This window comes from Hydra vulgaris, chromosome 05 (genome assembly GCF_038396675.1).
Source record: "Hydra vulgaris chromosome 05, alternate assembly HydraT2T_AEP".
Classification (NCBI taxonomy): domain Eukaryota; kingdom Metazoa; phylum Cnidaria; class Hydrozoa; order Anthoathecata; family Hydridae; genus Hydra; species Hydra vulgaris.
The window spans coordinates 29,737,501-29,754,928 of record NC_088924.1 but is presented as its reverse complement, the minus strand read 5'-3'; the positions used below and the strand labels follow the sequence as shown (position 1 = coordinate 29,754,928).

Below are 17,428 nucleotides of genomic sequence, written 5' to 3'. Positions count from 1 at the left end.
TATTGACCTAATTTATTGTACTTTACTTTTTATTACAAACATTTTAATAAAAAAATAAAGTAATGGGTGATAACTAAGTTTTGGCACAAATTTAAACTGAAGTTTAATAATATTAGGAATTTTATTTTATATCTATCAAATACATTATAATATTGTCAATGCAGTCTATTATAAAAAAATAATTTTAAAAAAATTATTAAAGTCCAGATCTCCTTATTTTATTAAGCCTTTTCCTTACTGATAAAGAATGGTTTTGTACAAACTTTAAGTCCATATTGCCAAGGCATCTAACTATCTTTTTGTCCAGTTTTTTGCGTGTCAATCCTTTCGGTGATATAGCAAGCCATACAAGCATTTTTTGGGGATATTTTTCTTTGAAACTGTATTTATCATTATCGGGTGTCTTATTCGTGTCGTCAGTATACACCTTGTACAGAAAGTTTAAACGCACTTGTTTTTTTAACATTAGTAATACTTTTAAGAAATGATAACCCAATAAATTGATGAGATGCACTCTGTATTTTTATGTTTATTTATACTATGGCTATAATCTATTAGTTTAGAGAGAGAAAAAAATTGTATAGATATTGTAAAGGAGGTGAATGGTGGATAAGAAAATTAACAGAGCAATTAACTCCTTTCGATTTTTTGAAATAAATTTTAAACGCACTTTGATAAGAAAACTCGTAACACTCGTTTATTGAGAGATTTTTTTTTTAAGTCTTTTGCATTTTTATCACTTAACAGCCTGTTAGCGTTAGGATATTTCATTTGGATCTCTATTCTTATTTCATTTTGAATAAAAAATGCAACTACGATTTGATTCAAAATTCAGCAATTCTTAACTGATCCAACCTAGTCAGAATATCATATTTTCATGGGTAAAGAGTTGTTTCGTCGAAAACAAAATGGAAAGTCATTGGAATGCATAAAATGAAAATAAGCAATGGATAACTTGGCAGACGCAAAAATATTTCAGAATTCAGCGCTCGTACAATAAAAATTATTTATCAACTGGTTGTATCAATGATAAACCTCGTACTGGGCATCCGAAAAAACTGGCAGCACGCGATGAAAACATGCTTTAATTGCTAAGCAGACGTAACCCATAAACGGGAGTAGGGTTAGGACTATTGTAATTGTGATTGTAAAAATTAAATACAATTACACATTACAATAATATTGTATTGTAATATTACATAAACAATAAAAAAAAATTATTTTGGTATTGTATTGCTGTGATGAAAAACATTTATAATTGTATTGTTTTTTTTCTAACAATTTAATAAAATTCGAGAACTATCGTATTGTATCGTTTTAATGTAATAAAATTACAATAACTATTGTATTGTTTTGATGAAAACAATTACAATAACTATTGTATTGTATTACTTTACAATAATGTAGAAAAGCTAACGTATTTTAACGTATTTATATTCATCTCTGACGAACTTACTATTATTTTTGCTATTTTTTATTCACGGATTTATAAAATATTGCAAATTTTATTTTTTGCATATTTAGATTTCGCATCACCTATTTTGTTATGTATTTCTAAGCTCTAAATGGCCGCAAAATATTGCCTGTATGATGATAGCCTTACTATTATGAAAAATGACATTCATAAATTATTTTATTCAGCTCAATTTAATACAATTTTGACACTAAAATAATTTTTTTTATTACAACAACAATAGATTGTTATTGTATTACAAAAGCGAATTTCAATAGAATATTTATTGTTATTGTATTGGGTCATTACAATACATTTATTTTCAGATATTGTTATTGTTTTATAAAGATGAATTGCAATACAATATTTATTGTTATTGTATTACAGAATTACAATAGTTGTAAATCACAAGTATTGTTATTGTTTCTAAATTAAGTTAAAACAATAAACAATAATTATTGTTACTGTTATTGTTTTCATTACAATTACAACAGTCCTAACCTTAAACGAGAGTATCAACTTTAAGTGCAGAAATCAATAGTTCGATGGTAGACAAAACAGTTAGTCGAATGACAGTAAGTAAGTTATTTGGCAAAAAAGAACTAAATTCGTTTCATGGTGTAAGAAAGCCTTTGTTGACGTGAACCGATCGCTAAAGACAAAAAAATGGTGCAAAGAGCGTATAAATTATTTAGTGAAACAATGGAAAATGATTATTTTTAGTGATGAACCAAATTTCGAAATTATTTACAAAAAAACAGGAGTTTTGTTCGTCGCAAAAATACGGAAAAATATTTGAAGCAACACTTACCCGAGAAAAAAACCCGGCTAATCCTGTTAAGTACTTAATAAGTTTTCTACTAAAACTTAGTAAGTTCCCGACGAGTACTTACTAGGAACTTAGTAGGATTAGCAAGTTTTAGCAGGAAACTTAGTAGGATTAGCAAGTTTTAGTAGGAAACTTAGTAGGATTAGCAAGTTTTAGTAGGAAACTTAGTAGGAATAATAAGGTTTATACTCGGAACTTAGTAAGTTTTACTAATACGACTTACTAAGTTCTTAACAGGATTAGTAGGGTTTTTTTCTCGAATAAGTATTACTTTCTAGTTTTAGTTAATAGTTTAGTTTATAGTTTTTTTTTTAGTTAATTTCATATTTTTATTTAAGGTTTAATTGAATTATATAGGTTTTAAAGATTTCATATTTATATTAGCAGAGTTATTTTTCAAGAAATATGTGTGTTAAAGTAAAAATGTAAAAATAATTGTTATTCTATTTTTACTTAAACATAGATAATTCTTGAAAAAATAACCCTACAAATCTAATTTAACTAGTCGCCTAAGCAACGAAGACGCTTATTTATAAAACAATAATAAAAATAACAAATAATAAAGTGTGAAGTTGTTTAACTAGAACATTTAGAAAAATACAATAAATAGCGATGGTCAGTTCTTTTCGTAATTTCGCAGGTGCCAGTGGAATAATTGCACCCATAAGATTTGTCTTGATCTTTTATGACCATAACTGTATCTATAACGAAATTTATAATAATATTAATGTAATTCAACAACTTAATAACATATATTTTACAATAAAAAACGCATATTTAACTCACAATAATTTTACGATGATGAAAAGGTTTCATTACCGTTTTTCCATAGCTATAAAAATTAAAAATATAAGAGTATGAAAATATGAAAATATGTCTACAAAATATGTACGTATTTAAATATATAAGTATTTAAATATTCGTGCTGCTTCCTATATATATGCCGAGTAAACATATATTATTATGAGTTTTATAAATCATATACATATATATATATATACATACACATATATATATACATATATATATATATAACCCTAGATGCGCCTAAAGGCAACAGTAAAAAATTTTCGACCTTAAGGCGACTAATGGAAATGTTCAACTTTTTTCTTTTTAAATAAAACGCAATAGATTCGGAAGACATTAATGATGATTAATCTGCTACTAGTTCGCTAATTCAATATTTAATGGAAAAGTTATACGAGTTATATAAATTTGCTGTCACCTTAAGGTTTTTTGTATATTTTAAAGTCGCCTAAAGGAAAAAAAAACCCTACATCGACTGTAAGGTGACAGATTTTTGTTTAGATGTAAACATTAATTTTTATAGAGATTAAGTTAACAAATATTTATTTTCTTCGTTTATTGCTTATATTCCAAGCATATTGCAAAATAATAACAATTTTCTTTCATTATTTTCTAAAATTTTGATACATTATTATAGAAAAACTCGAAGTACCACAAAGCTTAAAAACAATAAAAGTTCAAAATACTCAGGGTTTAAACTGACGCATGTAGGCACCATGTTACGGTTTTGACACATAAATTTTATTAGAAATAGCAGGTTAAGACTTTTTAGGAAAACGTTTATACTATACTTATAAGCTAAAACAACGAGTATCAATCTACAGATTTACTGATACTAAATGTCATTGAATTGTTTGATAGCAGGCTTCCGTCAAATCAGCCCGCAAAAGTAATAAAAGCAATCTAGTTGTTTGTAAATAATTTTACAAAATGATTTAAAAACCGCTAAGATTTTAAGCGAGAAATTGCCCTCTCAGCATTCGTCAATTCCCATAAGTGCAACTGTCTTCTTTCGAAAATTCTGTTTAATTCGTCGTGTATTAACAATTCTAGTTCTGATTTGTTTGAGGTCTAAACTAAATTTTTTTGCAAATACTTCCATTTCTTTACGGCCTAAAAAAACAAAACGATTAAATTATTAACTTTTAGAAAAAAAATAGTAATAATCGAAATCTCTACAAGCGAAAAGTTAAAATTTAAAAGATTTAACTGGTTATGCATTAATTTTTCCATAAATGTGTTTTTGTAAATGACGTTAACAGGTTGAAAAGAGCAGTGTAACTAGTTTGTTATGGTTTTGATGTCTACACTTGCACTGGGCGTGAACTGAAAACCGCTTTAAAAGCAAATAAAAGACTTCATTATAAAAAAACGGAAGAAATACCTGGATATCCACGATTTTTTTCGAGGTGAACTGCAAATTCTTTATAAAACGCAACTTTACTTGTCTTATTCCATAACTTTTTTTCAACTGTTAAAATTTTCTTTTTATTGATCGCTTTTTCTGTATAAAATAAAATTAGGAAAAGTATTTTCCACTCTCCGTTTCCTTGACATAATAAGCAATAATAATAAGCTTAGTTAATAAGCAGAGAAAGGCAAAAATTCATATGGGGAAAAAACATGAATTTTTTTCCTTTTCCATCACTTAGAAGTGATGGAAAAGGGAAAAAAACATGAATATATAAAAGTGGATATAGTTGAAGTTCGATGTACAAATTTACAAATGCTTAACTACATCAAAAATTATTGACAATTATAATGGCATTTGCAGTTTCAAAACTCTTAATTTATTTATGACAGTTCTGATTATTTACTTTCAAAAAATTAAAATGCCTTTAAAAGCATTATATAATCTTTAACTAGAGTTAAAAAGCATTTGTTTAAAAGCATTATATAATCTTTAAATATAGTTAAAAAAAAAGTTTGATAAAGCCTTTGACTAGTGTTTGCCAGTGGGCTCGTCCATAAATTACGCAACGCAATTTTCGACCGCCTTGAAAACCTCCCCGCCCCCCTTTTTACAATACCGTGACACTTTAGTAACAAGTTCCGTATGAGTAGTCAGAGCCATTAACCCCTCTCCTAGAGCGTGATGTAATTTATGGATGACCCTGGCGTTTGATGTTTTACCTAACCATGTCAGTATTGGCTTCAACAAGACGTCCTCAATTTAAAATTAGGATATTTTTATTTTCTTTAAACATAGTTCAAGGGTTAAATAAAAAAGTACATTATTTTAAAAGGTAAAAAATAAAATATAAGCAATTGAACCTTTTTCAAGTTTTAGCACTTGTTTTATCTTTATTGCACCATCCAGTTTACTATCATTTACAGATATCTTTGTAAAATCAACTAATAATGAGAAATTATTAAACTCTCAGAGACAAATTATACAATCCAAAAAATGACAATTAAAAACGTGAAAGAGGACAGTATCGACAGTCGGTATTTAACTTGAGATAATAAAAATAATAACAACAAAATTATACCATATCAAATGTACTCAAAATGGCTTTAACATAAACAAAACAAAAAATTTTTACAAAGTAAAAACATCAAAAATAATTTTTTAACCTTTTAAACATGTTAAAACAATGTTATTTTGTATCTATTTTACTTTATACAATATTTATTTAGGCTAAATTTATTTTGTGATTTTAAACTCTTATTTGTTAACCTGTTTTGCTTTAAGTTTTTATTAAAATTTAAATATAAATTAAAAACACAGGTTACTATCGCGTTACTTAAGTTTAGAAAACATATTTAATATTAAACTTTGAAGCATGAACTAAGTTTGTGGTAGCTTAAGCATCATATTAATTTTTTTTATTAGGAAATTAAGAAATTATAACTCTCAACATTCCTCGCCTTCATGGAAAGATCTTTTAGGATACTTTTTTCTCCCAGTTTCACTTTCTATAACTTTAGAAAAAATGATAATATAAAAAAATAATAATTAAAAAACTTACCTTAATTAATACAAAAAAAGTAAACAAATAAAAAATCAATTAAACCTTTCTTTAACTCAAGGATTGGCTTAATTTTTAAACCACTATTCAGTTTACTATCATTTTTAGATTTTAACTTAACTAATAAGTAAAAAAAAAATTCTGTAAAAATCAATTAAACAGTAAAATCAATAAAACAGTAATTTTATTATATTAAATTTAACTTTAAAAAAGCAATCAACATTACTCACCATCAGCTGGTATTACATGTTCCTTTATAGTGCATATCTCTTGTTCAGCTAAATTAGAAATACTTGACTTAAATGGATCAACCTTGCTCACTTCTTGAATATCTCTTAGTCTTTTGCCTGTTGTTTTTATTTGTAAGGATCCAGGAGCAGCTTGGTAAACATTTTGATTAATTCTTTCTGAATGTCAAAGTGATTATAAATTAAAGTTTTTTCCTTTTCTGATAACTCCAGCTTTGCCAAGATTGTAGCAATACGATGCCGATTTTGGGTGGCATTAATTGCACCTTTTTTATCTAAGCGAATTAATATTTCGTTTATGCAATGCCAACCACTAGCATGGCTCATGCTTTTTTGGGTACTAGCAAAAATATATTGGTTTTCATCAGGAATTCCAGCATTTTTCCTAACCTCTTTGGTTATGGCTCCATCAATCAATATTTAAGATCTAAAATCATTAGGAATATTAGGGGAAGATATTATTTAACCAACCCTGGAAATTAGGAAAAAAGAGGTCGGTAATAATTTGCCAACCTCAATCTTTTATAAGTCGGGATCTGGTCGGCAAAAAAATTTTGATACAAAGGTAATAAAACATAAACCATAAAACACAAACCATAAAACATTAAAATGAGGTCAGCAATTTTTTGTTGACCTCTAACACTTTGAGGTCAGCAGTTAGGTCAGCATTGCAGAATACAGGCCCTAATTTTGAGGGCTGCTTAACTAAAGATATTACAACAAAAAAACTATAAGATATCATCAAAATTTCTATATGAAACTTAAAGAGATTAAATAGAAACAATGAATATGACTTTTGATTCAATAATTAGCAACATAAGGCTTTATCTAAATTTTTAGATTATTTTATAACATAACTCAACTAATTAAAGAACCTTAAGGTGACTTTTAAAACAATATACAATAAGAACAGCAAATTAAACTTAAATTAAAGTTTTTATAGCAATATTATTTGATGACTAAAACAATCTGAAGAATTTGAAACAATATATAACAAGAAAGAATGAATCAAAGCCATCATCTAGATATTTGTATAGATGTATTTATAATATAAATCAGCCAAACAACAGCCAAATGAACCTTAGAATGACTTTTAAATAAATATATAAAAAGAAACAACAAACCAAACCTTAAGGCAACATTTAAATTTTTTTATACATACTACAATAATATAAATCAGCAATATAGGAGAACCTTAAAATAAGTTTAAAATACATTTGTATCAAAAAACAATAAACCAAACCATATGGCACCATTTAGATTCTTTAAAAATATTTTAAATATAACTCGACAAAGAAAAAAAAAAAAATCACGAAGAGACTTAAAAATATATGAACCATAACAATAAACCAAACCATGCAGGTTTTTTTATTATACTTAAAAACAAAATAACTAAATTAAACACAAGAAGCTAATGTGACTTTAAAGTATTTCATGCGAATTGATGGAAAAAAATTAACACTTAGGCAACTCTAATAACAACAAGTAACAACAAACAACAATAGACAACATAAAGCGCAACCTTGATATTTTTTTTAAAATAAGGTGACTTATTTTAAACCAATATAAAACAAAGAATAAAGAATCTAACTCTAAGGCATTACTTAGATTTTTTTTAAATGTTTTATTTTATAACTAAAATAAACCAATAAACCAAACCTTTAGGTGTCATTCAAACTTTTTTCAAATACTTTTATAATATAACTCAGTCAAAAAAAAAAAACCTTTAAATGACTTCTAAACCAAAATATAAAAAAAAACACATGCCAAACCTTAAGGGATAGTATATTAAATAGGTAACAACAAATTTATTTTAAACTGTGATTTTCATTAAACTTAATTAGCTATTTTTACTTTTTATAATATGAAATTTTTTGTTGCGTAACTTATGGACAATACCTTAAGGCAAACTCTGCATTTTTTTATAGCTTTTTTTATAATAACACTCAGTCAAACAAAAGAACCTTAAAATGAATTTTAAATTAATATACAAAAAGAAACATAAAAACAAATTTTAGGGTGTCATCTATTTATTTCTTTTAGTTATTAAATATATTTTATTTAATAACTAAAGTATCTTAAAACAAAACTAAAAACAATATAAAACAAGGAATAATTACCTAAACCTTAAGGTGTCTTATAAACTTTTTAAAGATATTTTTATAATAAAACTCAGTAAAAAAAACAAAACAGCCTTAAGGTGACTTTAAAAACAATTTATAAAAATGAAAAAAAATCTAAACATAAGTGTCATCTAGATACTTATTTTAATACTTTAATTTATGAATAAAGACTTATAATATATAACAAGGAACAATAAAGCAAACATAAGGGCGACAAGACCTTCTAAAGATATTTTAAAATATAAATCAACCAAACAAAAAAATCAAGGGTGACTATTAGAATAAAAATTAAAAAGCAACAATAAAACAAACCTTAAGGTAACCTGCATATTTATTAAGAGATATTTTTATAGTAAAACTCAGTAAACCAAAAAAAACCTAAAGGTGACTTTTAAAACAATATATAAAAAGGAAGAATAAACTAAATTTTAAGTGTCATCTATTTCTTTTAAAATACTTTATTTTATATCTAAAGAAACTTAAGGTAAAGTTTAAAACAAACTATAACAAAAACAATATAGAAAACTATAAGGCAAAATATATACTTTTTGAAGATATTTAAAAAATATAATTCAGCCAAACAAAAATTTAAAGTGACTTTAAAATGAAAAATAGAAAGCAACAATAAAACAAACCTTAAAGCAACTTATAAATTTTTTTTCAATTGTATATTTTTATAGTAAAACTAGGGCTGCCAATTTGAACTTTTTTTAAAAATTTTAAACACTTTTGAACTATTTAGGAAAAAAGTTCGAACTTTTTAAAACTTTTTAAAATAGTTTTTATTTATTTAAAATTGAAAACAAAAGGGTACAAGTAAACACAAAACTGTTTATTTACTTATAAAGACTTTTTATTTGTTTATAAAAAGTAAATGCAAGGTATCATCCTGCAACCAGTTTCTTTTTCTATACGAAAACAATCTAAGGCTAGAGAGCCCTTTCACAAGATCATACCATTTGAAAACCATTTATTTTAATAAAACATTTTTGGTTCTTTAGCTACAGTCAATTCTTAGTTATAATTTCTAATATTGTTACCATTTTTGGCTTTTTTATTAATATCGAGTCTATCTCTCTAAGCTGGAATATTCTTTGAACAAGATTAATTTGCTATCTATATTATTTCTTTAAATAAAAAATACCTATATTATTTCTTTTTATTTTGTTCTTAAACTGACCTGGGTTTAACAAATATATCATTTTTATGTACTAAATTATTATTTTACTAGTTTAATTTTTATTAATGTTATTACATTTGAGAAACTCTATTTTGTGTTTATTTTTAAGTGCCTTGTAATAGCGCGCGTTGAGGCACATTTGCTTCTTGCAGCTTTTTGCAAAAAATGAAATTACTCCTAAACTTCAAATCTTCTAGATGTGCTAATGCTGAGTAGCCATTCTTGTTTGAACTTAAAACTCTTTATAATTTTAATTTCAAGCGTAAATAAACAGTGGTTAAATGGTGAAAAATTACCAGTCACAGTTTAACTACTTTTTAATAGGAAAAAACCGATCCTAACTTAAATGCGATGGCGCTACAGGTATATAAACTTGATTATATTTTCAGAGTTTCCAGGCAAACACAAAACAAAAAAAAAGCAAAAATACTCAAATTTATAATTTTTACTTATATTTCAGCTTGTTTTACAAAAAATAATGATAAGACATCATATTTTAAAATTTAAAAGTTCAAACTATTAGGAGAAAAAAGTTTGAACTTGAACATTGAATCTTTTGTGTAAAGTTTGAACGTTCGAACTTGAACATGTTCGAACTAGTAGCCCTAGATAAAACTCAATAAAACAAAAGAACTGAGAGGAAATTTTTAAAACAATATATATATATATATGAAAGGAAGGATAAAGTAAACCTTAAGTGTCATCTAGATTATTTAAAAAAAAATTTATTTTAAAAATAAAGAAACTTTTATAGCTAAAAAAGAAAATGGTAAAATTTAAATCAATATATAAAATGATAGAAAAAACCAAACCTTAAGAAGTTTACTAGATTTTTTAAAAAAAACCTTATTTTATAAATAAAAAAATTTCAACAGGTACTTTTAAAACATAATTAAGCCAAACAAAAAAACCTTAAGTTGGATGCTAACAAAAACTTTTGTAATGTATCAAATTTTTTATATGTATTTTTAAAGAGAAATTTCTGTATTATAAAAAATATATACTTCTATATATTTTTTTTTACTTTTTTTTTCTTTAATAAATTTATCCAAGTCAAAATATTTATCTTAGCAACACCCTTAGCAACCATAATTTCAACATTATGGTCCATAGAACAATATGGTCTATATAAGTCTAAAAAAGTTTTGCATCAAACTAAAAACCTATTATTTAACAAAGCCTTATAAAATTCTTTGACTCCCAGGTTCCTTAACCATTGAAAACAGTTTTTTCTAAGTTGCCAGAGCAATTGTTATCATGAAACAAAAATCACTCTTTCAAATTTATCCTTTTTCAGTTGTTGTCATTTTAGTTCAAAAAAAGTGGTCAATTTAGGATATTTTATTGAAATAGCCCTTTTCACAGTCTCTCTATAGATTTAATTTGATTTCACATCGATTTTATTGATTTAGTTTCCATGGTAACAGTAGTAAAAGCAGTTTATAATATTTTATAGCTTTTATGCAAGTTACTCACCATATAGTTCTTTTTCATTCCTGATACATGATTTTAATTCCATTTAAAAGACTTAATAGTGTAGCATTAATTTTTGCAGAAATTCAGCTTTTTTTAAATTTTGGCTGACATCCACCTTAAGGTGACTTTTAAACAAAACTTTAAAGAAAACAATAAAAACAACCCTTGGTTAAATCTAAATTACTTTTACAGATATTTTTAAAATATAATTTAGACAAACAAAAAAATTTAAGTTGACTTTTAAAACAACATATAAAAAGGAGCAGTAAAACAAACCTTAAGGCAACATTTAGATACTTATATAGATATTCCTATAGTAAAACCCATTTAAAAAAAAAAGTGGCTTTTAGAATAACGTATAAAGAAGAATAAACCAAAACTTAAAGCATTCACTAGATTTATTTTTAAATACTTTATTTTATAATTAAAAAAAGTTTTGCATCAAACTAAATCCCTTATGGCGACATATAGACTCTCTAAAGATGTTTTAAAAATATAATTCAGCCCAAACAAAAAACCTTAAGGTGAATTTAAAAAAAAAAAGAAGTAAAAAGTAACAATAAAACAAACCTTAAGGCAACCTCTAGATTATTTAATAGTAAACTCGGTAAAACAAATAAAACCATAAGGTAACTTTTGAAGCAATATATAAAAAAGAACATTTAAACAATACTCAAGGTGAAAACTTTTATACAGATACTTCTATAGTAAAATTCAGTAAAAGCATGAGAACCTTGAGGTGACAAAAAGAAAAAAGGAAGAATTAACTAAATCTTAAGGTGTCATCTAGTTTTTTTTGAAATATGTTATTTTGATACTAAAGAACTTAAGATAAATTTAAAACAGTATATAACAAGGAACAATAAAGCAAACTCTATAGGCAATATAGACTTTTGAAAGATACTTTAAAACTATAATTCAAACAAACAAAAAAAATCTAAAATGATTTTAAAATGAAAAATAGAAAGCAACAATAAAACAAACCTTAAGGCAACTTATAGATTTTTTTTCAATTGTATATTTTTATAGTAAAGCAAAAGAACTGAGAGAACTTTTTAAGAAATTAAAAAATAATATTCAGCCAAACATAAAAACCTAAAGGTGACTTTTAAAACTAACAAAAATTTTTTTTCACAATATATTAAAAGAAACAATTAAGCAAACTTTAAGGCGACATATCGTCGTTGGCCAGGTAATATCTCACTTGTGTAAAAAGCAAAATTTTACAGGAGACTGAAAAAACTATATATTTCAATGAAATGAGGTTTTAAAAGTAAGAGTAAAAAACAAATAACTAACAAACTATAATATAATTTGTTAGTTATTTGTTTTTTACTCTTACTTTTAAAACCTCATTTCATTGAAATATATAGTTTTTTCAGTCTCCTGTAAAATTTTGCTTTTTACACAAGTGAGATATTACCTGGCCAACGACGATATAGACTTTTTGAAGATATTTTAAAATATAATTCAGCTAAACATAAAAACCTTAAGGTGACTTTTAAAACTAAATAATAAAAAAAACAACCAATCACAACATATAACAAGAAACAATTAAGCAAACCTTAAGGTGACATATAGACTTATTTAAGAAATTGAAAAAATATAATTCAGCCAAACAAAAAAACCCTAAGGTGACTTTTAAAACTAGCAAAAATATTTTTTCACAATATATAACAAGAAACAATTAAGCAAACTTCAAGGCAACATATAGACTTTTTGAAGATATTTTAAAAGATAATTCAGCCAAACATAAAAACTTTAAGGCGACTTTTAAAACTAACTAAAAAATAATTATTTAAAATAAATAACAAGGATCAATCTAACAACACCTTTAAACAACATATAGACTTTTTGAGAATATTTTTAAAGTATAATTCAGCCATACAAAAAAACCTTAAGGTGACTTTTAAAACTATGTAAAAAAAAAACTAAAAAAAAAAAAAAAAAACTATTCACAATATAACAAGGAACGACTAAGCAGACCCTAAGGTGACAGACTTTTTAAAGAAATTAAAAAATAATATTCAGCCCAACATAAAAACCTAAAGGTGACTTTTAAAACTGCCAAAAAAATTTTTTCTCAATAACAAGAAACAATTAAGCAAACTTTAAGGCGACATATAGACTTTTTGAAGATTTTTTAAAATATAATTCAGCCAAACATAAAAACCTTAAGGTGAAATTCAACCATAAAAAAAACCCCTTAAGTGTCTTTTAAAACTAAGTAAAAAAAAAAAAAAACTATTGACAATATATAACAAGGAACAATTAAGCAAACCTTAAGGCGACATATAGACTTTTTGAAGATATTTTAAAAATATAATTCAGCCAAACATAAAAACCTTAAGGTGACTTTTAAAACTAAGTAAAAAAAAATAAAAAACTATTCACAATATATAAAAAGGAACAATTAAGCAAACCTTAAGGCGACATATAGACTTTTTGAAGATATTTTAAAATATAATTCAGCTAAACAAAAAAAAAAATAACATGATTTTTAAAATAAAAATTAGAAAGCAACAATAAAACAAACCTTAAGGCAACTTATAGATTTTTTCTATTATATATTATTATAGTAAAGCTCAGTAAAACAAAAGAACTGAGAGGTAATTTTTAAAACATATATAAAAACGAAAAAACAAACTTAACCTTAAAGCGTCATCTAGATTTTTTTCAAAATACTTTATTTTATAACTAAAAAGCTTAATGTAAAATTTAAAACAATATATAACAAGGAACAATAAAAGAAACCTTAAGGTGACATTTAAACCTTAAGGTGAGATTTTAACCTTTAAGGTAACCTCTAGATTTTTTAATTGACATTTTAATAGTAAGTGATCATCCATAAAGTACATAAGCTCGAAGGGGAAGAGGGGGTCCGCAGATGGTGTATATGAGATGGGAGGGCAGTGGGTTGATTATATATGAAAGGCGACTCTAAATTTAAAAAAATATCATAAAATGTTAGATAAATAGGTTAAAAGCGTAGGTACTTTTAGGGAGGTGGTGTGTACTTAAAAAAGCGTATTGCAAAATGCGGGAGGAAGGGAGGGTGTGTGTGGGGATTGACAAAAAAAAGCGTATGTTCTTTTTGGACGACCCCTAAAACTCAAACAAAAGAAACTCGAGGTGACTTTTAAAACAATATATATAAAGAAAGAATAAATCAAACCTTAAGTCATCATGTAGATTTATATACAGATGTTTTATTTTATATCTAAAGAATCCTAATGTGAAATTTAAAACAATATTTAGTAACTTGTATATATATACAAGAAACTAAACCTTGAGGCATCATTTAAATTATTTAAAGATACTTTTATAATATATTTCATCCAAATAGAAGAGTTTTAAGACAGCTGAAATTAAAGACTGAAGTCAAAAAAAATAATAAATAACAATAAATGGATAAGTAAAGGCTTCGTCTCGATTTTCTTTTGACATTCCTATTTGAGTTAATTGAAAAAAAAACCACGAGGTAAGTTTTAAAACAGGTTTATAATTTACCTAAAAGATCCTCAAGGTTTAATGATTGACTGCTTATAATATATACCAGGGCTGCGAAGTCAGAGTCAAAGTTGTAACATTTTTAGTGGAGTCGGAATCGCTATACAAAATCACGACTCTGACTCCAATAGTAAAACATTAGGTGCACATTATAGTAAATGATTTATTTATTTATGATATATTTAATAATATAAATATAGCATTACTAAAAAAGTTTGCTCAAGTATTATTTAAAAAGATAAAGTGCCATTATAAAAAGTCAACTCGTGTTCAACAAGTACCATTATAAAAACTCAACCATTATAGTTAACAAGCCATAACAAAGTTAACAACAAGCCATTATAACATATATAATAACAAGTCAAAAAAGTAGAGACAATGATGTTAAAACATAATTTTAAAACTATTTTTACCTATAGAGTCATTAATTTTAACTTTGAGAAAACCTTCTTGATCAATTTTTCTTTGAATATAGTACTTTGCAACATTTTCTGGTTGACATTTTTCTCTTTTACGCACTAGATTAAATAACTTATTTATAACTTTAAGATCAATGAATAAATCAAACAAAATATATTTAAATACCTATTATTTTTTTTTTCTTATTTAATTATCTGTCACTCAATCAAATAAAATTTTGTGAAATAACATAAATAGCCTAATAATAAACAAATTATATTCAAATTATAAAAAAATTATATTTACAGGTGGACATTTTTGAACCTTAACATAATGTTGATGTGCTTGACATGAAATGTCAGACACAAAATATTACTGTATAAGTTTCGTATACTTTAAATCGATTTCAGTATGAATGGTAATAATGAATATTAAAACTATAAATTCATATTAAGTAATTATTCATAGTAATTTAAACCTGTCTGTCTCTAAACACTGCTCTCATAAATACGGGCATAAATCTATAAAATATCAAAGCATTAAAACTTGGAACAACCTTAATTATGAACTAAAAGCTCTCAATTCATTCTTAACCTTTAAAACTAGATTATTCTACTTTTTATTAAAAAAATATAGTTAATGTTTATAATTTCTATAATCAATTTTTGTTGTCTTTAGTATTTTTTTTTTTTTAATTTCTATTATATATTTTGTTGTCATTACTATTGCTTATTGTTATTTTTATAAACATTTACATTACTATTATTAACTACTTTTAACTATTATTACTAATATTAATATTGTTATTATTATTATTATTGTTATTACTACTATCATTATTATTGATATTATAATTATTATTATTATTGTTGTTGTTATTATTGTTATTATTGTTGTTATTGTTGTAATTATTAGTAGTATTATTAACACTGTTATTTTTATGTTATAAAGTTATTATTAACACCGTTATTTTTATGTTATAAAGTTTATTATTTTTATTATATATTATGAAAATTAGCATTATATTTATTTGAATTAGATATAACCCTGACATTAGCAGGTGTTTACTTTATATTAGTAAATTTACTATTTGTAAACATCCTTGAATGTAAAATCTTATTTCAGAAATAAATTATTGATATTGATTGATTGATTAAGCATTTATACTCACAAAAGATCTTATCTTTCATTTGATCGGCCATGTGATAGCGCACTTAGATATAATTCTAGCTGCGATTTGATTAGCGTCGTAAAGCGAATTTCTTCGCTTTTTGAACATGTATATTTTTTAAAAACAAACCTCTGACTCAGTTTTTAATCTAAAACTAACTGTTTTAGGGTATTATAGAAGTTTAAGTTCTAAGTTGTTAATAGAAACAATAATAACTCAATTACATACGCGTTTAGACATTGAAAAACTACCTTTAAGGAGAGTGTAGCCGAAACGCAGCTTTTATTTGCATATAAAACTTTTCAAGATATACAACCCCGAATTTACATTATTATTATTATTTTATTTTATTTTGCCGTTTAACAAATTTGACAGTTTCCATAAATTTACAATTAAGTTAATGGCCGGAGCAAGAAGAAGGCATAATTTGCCTTATCGCCAAGCACCGTGTTACAATTTATAATTTTTACAAAGTTGCTTCAAGAATATATAACATAAAAGAAAAATTAAATGAATGTTTACAAAAGATATATAATAAATAAAGTAAAATATCGTTTAATACATAATATCATAAATAGATTGAGTAAAAGTAAGAATTAATATATAAAACTTTATATATATTTTAAGTAAAATATATAAAAGATAAAGTAAAATATCATGACTAGATTAGGTAAAAGTAAAAGTGAATATATAATAACTTTATATATATAAATACGCACAAAAAATAAAATAAAAAGCGAGAAAATGTGATTTTTGATAATGATTATAGTCAAAAAATTTTAACCTTTTTTTTTTTTTTTTTTTCTTTCGAATAATTACGAAAATACGAATAATTAACTTGTTTTTCAGTTTTTAAATTATATATCTGATCTATTTTTAAAAGAAAGACTTATAATAATATAAATCAAAATCTGCGTTTAAAAAAAACTGTTTTGAATCAGTTTTAAACTGATGAAGAGATTTTTTTTTTCCGGAAACAATGTTTGGAAATCTTTTCCACAAAAGTGGTCCGCGATTCTGAATTGAATAAGAAACTTGTTTAGAATAAGATTTTGGTATAACAAAGTTGTTAGCGGAAAATCTTGTGGCATATTTATGGTGTATTACTTTAAAATAAGTTTCAAATAATTTGGGGGACAGTCCGTATTTTGTTTTATACATGAACAGTAGAACAAGATGGATATTAAGTTTGAAAATATTCAGGGCACCAATTACACGTAAAAGAGGTTCACAAGGAACCGCTCTACCAGATCCAAATAT

General features: G+C 25.1%; 1 protein-coding gene across 3 annotated transcripts; it reads right to left on the bottom strand.

Annotated features, from left to right (window-relative positions):
• Window positions 1–2,842: 2,842 nt before the first annotated feature.
• Window positions 2,843–16,296, bottom strand: LOC136080771 (uncharacterized). Of its 3 annotated transcripts, XM_065797862.1 has the most exons (8): window positions 16,169–16,296; window positions 15,012–15,116; window positions 6,292–6,339; window positions 5,961–6,014; window positions 5,364–5,444; window positions 4,474–4,593; window positions 3,069–4,202; window positions 2,843–2,983 (listed from the first exon to the last, which is right to left on the bottom strand). In XM_065797862.1, exons 1-7 carry the CDS (start codon window positions 16,197–16,199, stop codon window positions 4,063–4,065), a joined length of 579 nt encoding a protein of 192 aa, XP_065653934.1. In that variant the 5' UTR covers window positions 16,200–16,296; the 3' UTR covers window positions 2,843–2,983; window positions 3,069–4,062. The 3 variants fall into 3 exon arrangements, with proteins under 3 accessions (XP_065653934.1, XP_065653935.1, XP_065653936.1); XM_065797863.1 differs by lacking the exon at window positions 5,961–6,014; XM_065797864.1 differs by lacking the exons at window positions 5,961–6,014; window positions 6,292–6,339.
• Between the last annotated feature and the right edge of the window lie 1,132 nt (window positions 16,297–17,428).